This window comes from Anneissia japonica, unplaced genomic scaffold (assembly GCF_011630105.1).
Source record: "Anneissia japonica isolate Jap-2015-1 unplaced genomic scaffold, ASM1163010v1 scaffold1698_len283567_cov170, whole genome shotgun sequence".
NCBI lineage: Eukaryota > Metazoa > Echinodermata > Crinoidea > Comatulida > Comatulidae > Anneissia > Anneissia japonica.
The window spans coordinates 218,762-225,574 of record NW_022747456.1 but is presented as its reverse complement, the minus strand read 5'-3'; the positions used below and the strand labels follow the sequence as shown (position 1 = coordinate 225,574).

The following is a 6,813-nucleotide window of genomic DNA, read 5'->3' as shown; positions in this document are numbered from 1 at the left end:
CCCCAACCTGCATGAAATATATAACTTATCCCATTAAATAATTGTTGATTAACTGACAAAGTGGATCTTTAAAGTAAACATAAACATTACTATAATTTAGGCTACATGTTCTCATTAAAATATTACTGTAAATTTGGTTCACACAATATGTAAATGGTATCCTATTAGCGTAAAGCGATTTACAATAATAGATTTACTTAAAAATATAAGCAGGCCTACGTCAACTAATAAAGTTCGAAATATTGAATTATAATTAGGAGCGGATCCAGAGATGTACGAAAGGGGGAACCGAAAGTGGGGCCGATCGAGATAACACCACCCTAGGGGATCCGCGTGCAAGCCCCCGCGAAATTTTTCTCACTAGGCGCCAGAAAATAACCGATCATTTTTTTTTCTCTTTTTTTTTTTCTTTCTTCTTTTTTTTTTTTTTACTTTCCAAAAGTGGGGGCCGCCCCCAACCCACTAAATCTGCCACTGACAATGGCTTGTGTCTTTTTTCGGAGTTTGTTTTGTTCTATCTCATGTCAAACTTATCCATGATTACTAATTCCAATAATTGGTTTTTTTTTTAATGAAAGTGCCGTTTTAAACTATTATTAATGTTATTAATAACTAATACTAGTAATATAGATAAAAATATGGTAAACCAAAAATATGCAGGGTTAGTGCCATAAATGTAGACAAATTGATGATGATTGTTTCTGAGATATATGAGATATTGATTGAAAAAATTTTATTATGAAAACATAAACAAAACGTTATGAACAATTAATATAAAATGACTATATAAGATATCTAATATAAGATAGATAGATAAGTTCTCTAGACAGGATCTTCAAATGTTAGTTAATAACAATATTCTATTACATTAGTTAATAATGTTCAATATTAGCCAAGTGGGCAACTTTGTGGGGGCGACTTGGTTAGGGGCAAGTTGCCTAGGGGGACTTTGTAAGGGTGACTTTGTAGGGGAGACTTTAAAAGGGAGCGACTTGACTGGCATTCTTCCAGGATAGCTAATAGAGACTCGTAAGATAGTAAATTATATTAATTGAATATGACTACAGTCATATTATTTCCAGTTGTTTAATCACCATTACCAATTTTCCAGGTAGGTGACTTTTCATCATTGGCATTGTTTATTATTATTATTATTGCTATTGTACCCCATTATGTGCAAGTAATTTCGTTTCAGGGAGCGATGCTCGATTCTGCTAACGTAATTCATCGTGCATCAAGGGACAACATCTAGGCAGCTGTGGAAAATGGCGACTTTAGTATTTTTGTTGGATTAATTATGTATGCACTTATATTATAAGAGTTTTCTCCTTATTAAATCTTCACGACATATTGTTTGTGCAATAGAGTAATACAGTGTTACGTCACGATACCGCGTGATACTACTCCGTTGCTATCGTTGCATAATGCGTTCAACCCGACACAATTTTCGCCACTAAAAAACCATTGATTTTTTGGTGTTTTTAATTTTGTTGAAATTGATCAAAACTCCCTAAAATGTGCAATTTTTTTTTTAGAAAATTGGCCTACTTTAGCGCGTGAAATTTGGGATTTTTAGGTACTTCAAAGGGTGGGGATCTTCAAAGGGTGGGGAAAGATTTTCCACAAATGGATATTTTCCCCTTGTCCGCCGGTGGTTATGCCACTGCGGAGAATGTCTGGCGGCTTAGATCAAAGGAGCTTTGGACACTTTTTGAAGTGGAGAAGGGGTTGCAGGGTGTTGTGAGTCTGGTCATTATAAGATCTTCCTTTATATTCTTTTATTTATTTTTCTCTTCTCTTTTTCTTTTCCTTTTTTTTTCTTTCCTTTTCTTTTCCCCTTCTTTCTCTTTCCCTCCCTCTCCTCTCTTTCTTTTCTCTTAATTCCCATCCCGGTACGACAGCTTGGTCAGCCTGTTACGCCACTGGTGATGATGATGACGATGACGACGGGGGGCGGTGGAAGTGATTGTGATAGAGATAGTAATGCCCCATGGTGGTGAACATGACCATAAGGTTTTGATAATGATGACAGCATTCTAAAGCTGAAATACTAGTTGTCGTCGGATTAATGAAGTTAAACAACAGACGATCCATGGTGGTGGTGTGTGGTGATGATGACGATGACGATTTTTAGGTACTTTCAGGGGTTGTTAGGTACTTTCAGGGGTAGTTAGTTGTTGTTGTTATTATATTATGTTGGTGGCGATTATGATGATGATAAGGATGGTGATGATGATGCATATCTTAATTTTTCTCTACCCCATCCCCCCACAAAAAAAAAAAAAACGATCCGTTCGCCAACAACAATCAGCAGACTGCGTCGCGTCGTCTACGCATCAGTCGGCCGACGTTCGTACGACCTATCGCGGATCCAGCGGGGGGGGGGGCATATATAGGCCTATATATAATCATAATTTGCTTTGCGACTACCCAGTATAGAATAGACTGGTCCTTTGATCAGAACTTTCCGACGCCCGTGAGAGGAGGGGTGTCTAAATGCCTGTAAAGAAATAAGAGAAGTTTTTACACTAGGACGATTCGATAACGATTTATCGTGTATACGATAACAAAATATTTTAACTAATCAAATCAGATGACGTCATAATAATGGTAAAACAATAAGATCGTTGCTACTACTACGACTTTAAAGTTTTTCCATGATTATGCTTATCATATAAGCTTGCTAATATGGATAATTTTTTCATTCCTGATGATGACATAATTAATGTCGAAATATTGAATCCCAACACGATGGCGTGTATTTCAATACTTGGAGTATGTATTATACTTTCTTATCTGAGATTAATCAGTGGATCTTTCGGTCAATACATTTCCAGCCTTCAATATATTTTGTTCGTATGCCTATTATTATGATAGTAATATTTTTGCGCGTGACAGCCTTAAATACCTATCTGTTGAAACAATCTCAGAATACAGGCTTTTGCCCCGTGTCCCCATCCTGAGGTCAAGTTCCTGGGGCCGATGCAGGAGTGCAGAGGGTCGCATCCCCCTAAATTCTATTAAGAAAAGTAAGTGTTGTATTATATTGTTGATATGAATCAGGGGCGGATCCAGCCTGCCAGAAAAGGGGTGGGGGTGGGGCACAATCTGCGAGCGAAGCGAGCAGCCTTAGACTGGGGGCCAGGGGCCGCCTAGGGCCCACGGCGGGGTGCAGGGGCAGAGCCCCTGGTGGGGGTCCAAAGGGGCGAACCCCCCCCCTTTGAAGCACAGCACATTTGAGGAATATGAGGTTGTATTGATTCGATTTTAACTATCTAGCATGGTAGTTTGCAGTAACAAATGAATAATAAAAAAAAAAGTGTATGTCTTTTAAAAGAAATTTTAATATACAGGGTACATGCAATATACAACTATGAAATGTGTCATTAAATTAATAATAATTCGTCTACTCACAGCTGTGGGTTTTAGTGCCTCTTCCACGAACATTTCAAACTTAGTTTGATAACATGCAAAGGCTCATAAATGTACAACATTTCAAAAGAGAAATTTCACTTATATAAAATATGATGAAGTTTCTCAGCAACATCGAGAAAAAGGAAAACAAATATCCAAAATCCGTTTAAAAAAAAAAAGTTGTCAAACAACAAAATCCGTAACTGTGTATTAACATTGAGTAAATAACAAGTTTTCTATTTCTCACCAAGTGGATTTATGAATAACATTCTCCTAGGGTGTTTTTGTAGGAAAAGAAGATTTCAACACTGTGGGTGTAATTTTTTTTTTTTTTTTTTTTGCAAAAAAATAGAGAGAGAGCGTACGCCCCATACGCCCCCACACCCAAATCCGCCACTGGAAATAGGCCTAGGCCCTAGGTTTAGGTAAGCCTACTTTGTTCCATTTCAATTAGAGACAACAGCATTATACAATTTCATACAGTATATCTTGTAAATTACACAATGATGATTAAACCAGGTACTGTACTTGAAAACAATAAGGAAGTAAAACTTACACGTCAAAAGTGTCAAATGTTGTCTACACAAAAACTGTACTTTTTAAGATTAAGTCTACTGAAGGGGTGTCGTCAATGGAGATGTGCACACATATCAGTGTACTGTGGTCACTGTGCATGGGGTTGTCTGACAGCACATACCTGCTGACCTCGATGGAGAGTGATAGATTGCACGAAAGTGTCCATGCTGGTGCATATATCTGCGCTTAAACTTTGTTTGTAGCTATGCATTGCGCGATGTGACATAGAATCAACCTTTCTATGGAATTGTGTATCCATTCAATTATCTCAAAAAAAAATTGTGATAAAAGGGGGACGCGCGTCGCAGGCGCCCCCCCCCCCCCTAAATCCGCCCCTGTGAATTATTCTTAAGATTTTTAAGGTATCAGAGTGCAATTTCCTGGCACCTAGAGCTCCATATTCTCTAAATTGAATTGCGTATGGACTCACAGTTTCGAAGTAAGTAAAGTAAATACGTCAAAGACATGTTTTTAAGTTGTAATTCTATGGTACTGTACATCACACATTAGATCTCTGTGGTTGCCGAAAATAGCTGATGAAAGATCATGAAAATTGGCGCTTCGTTTTGACTATAATGTTGGTGATGATAAGTCCCACAGATAAGTCGAGTCGGGACTCACTTTTACGATACGGTCGGATAATTATGCTTAGGTTCTGGCCCTGTTCATTAAAGCAAGGCGTCGTCGGTTAAAGATACTTCGGCCGAATGTGAGTAGGCTTATTGTTAGAACAGATTTATACAATATAGTGTACCGTATATGCTTTAACGTGATAGGCCTAACCCGGAAGTCGGCGACTTGCACATTCGCTGGGGCATTTGTTTTGTGCGAGCACTTGATTGGAATCGCGAATTGATGATGGACGGAGACTTGACAGCTGAGATTTTACCAACGTCCAAGAACCAGGGAGCCGGCGGCCGGTCAGGCCTAATATTGGTCGTGATAGTTACCAGTTGTATTATAAGTCTACTAGCCTTAGTTTTATCTGCCGTCAGCCTAAGCAACAAGGGTACAACGAATATTAACGTACCGGGAAAAGTTTCAAACTCAGGATCCGATGGTAAGTCAGCTGCATTAAAAATAGGCAGTAGAAAATGAAAAAAAAAAACAAAAAAACAGCGGGACTTTGAACCGCCAAAATATTAAGAAATATCTATTAGATATTATTATGACTTACACTTTTTCTATAAAATGCTGGATAATGTCTCACAGCGTAATATTGCAAAAACATTATTGCTTTAAGTGTCCGTCAAATATTTCATCGTGAGTCTTACTTTCCAAAATATGTTAACGCTATACTGTATTTAATTTTCTAAGAACGTGTGTTGACGTAGCATGACCTATTTTGTCGAGTCGAGTCGAGGGGCTTTTTGGATGGTAAAATAAAGGGAAAAAAGAAAGAAAGAAAAATGAAACATTGATCGCCCAAAATGCCTCAGAGATTATATTTGGGCCCCCTAGGGATTAAGCCAAAATGTTACCAATTAAGTTAACGAACGATCGTCCTAGATAATCATATGCAAGGTGTATAGAACTCCTTGCATACATTAGTGCTGTATGCTAATTTAAAAGTTGTAAGCTTAAGTGTTTGAGTTGAACGTTGATGAGATTTTGACTTTTCCATTTGATATGTAGTGATTCTTTTATTCTTAATTTAATTTCACTTTTGCCCTGGTCAATGACGTTGAAACATGTAGTATTAGCTAATGTTTTGCATTTTTTATTTTCATTTAGATGTTTTAAAATGTGTGAATTTTTGTCTTTGCCAAGGTGTTCTTCAATCCTAGTAATAAAGTGTTGGCTAGTATAGCCTATATAGGTGGAATTACATCCACCACATTTAAGTTTATACACTACCATAGAGCGAAGATTATTAGGGATTGCGTCCTTGATACTTTAATTTTTGTAGTGGTGAAAACAATGTTTAATTTTAGTCCGGTGCAATGTTTAGTTACATTGCACCACTGCCTGATCATAACATATTGGCTTTGCCCCCGAGGGGGCATAAACACAAACATTGAAAACTATGGGAGCAACGGAATTATTGTGGTTTCAAAATTACTTGGCTGGAAGGAAGCAATAGTTGAATGCCACAATAAAACATTGCTTTGTTGGATTTTTTTATAAGGAGGTGAGGGGCACTTATGGATTTGGGGCCCCTGGAGCTCGGGGCTCAGTGCAGGTTCAATTAACTTGCGATAGTTACGCCAATGGCACGCACACGACCTCAGATTTGTGATTTTGTAAGCGTGTAAACTAGAATACAGGAATAGACTATCATTTAAATGTGAAAAACACATGATGAGATTTGCTTTTATAAAATGCAATTTCAGGCCTACGGTCGTGATGTTGCAATAGCGCGCGATTGCGCCGACAACTTGACTATCATTTTCAAAAGTGCAACGTAACATCACAAAAATATGATCTTTTACAAATATTGTTGAACCGGTAACAAGAGAAGTGTGCATATTACAATCCAGGATTTTAGGAAATTTAGTCTTTCAATTGTTCCTCATATCTGTGAACTATAAATCCAGTTGAATCACGGGTGAATTTCCTTTCATGAACTGAATTGTTTCGAACTGTTTCAATTTTTAAAATGTGATTATTTCCTCAAAGTTTAACAACACAGTCACTGATGCGTATATAGGTGAACCGAAGTTCTTCACATTGACAGGGGTTGGTAGCAGGGACGTAGCCAGGATTTTGAAAGGGGGGGAGCCGTTATGCGAATTACGTATGACCCCGGCGGGGTCAAGGGGGCGAATCCCCCTGTGAAGTAGCGCACTCTGAACGTTCTTAGGACTGTTTGAGAGGATAAAG

At 38.0% G+C, this 6,813-nt stretch overlaps 1 protein-coding gene across 1 annotated transcript in view; it reads left to right on the top strand.

Annotated features, from left to right (window-relative positions):
- Positions 1-4,823: 4,823 nt before the first annotated feature.
- The window catches only part of LOC117120496 (arginine-binding periplasmic protein-like), a 43,646-nt gene continuing 41,656 nt past the window's right edge, over positions 4,824-6,813 (top strand). The window contains exon 1 of the mRNA XM_033265509.1: positions 4,824-5,050. Coding sequence (XP_033121400.1) covers positions 4,846-5,050 — 205 coding nt within the window. The 5' untranslated portion in view covers positions 4,824-4,845. The remainder of the gene's footprint in view (positions 5,051-6,813) is intronic.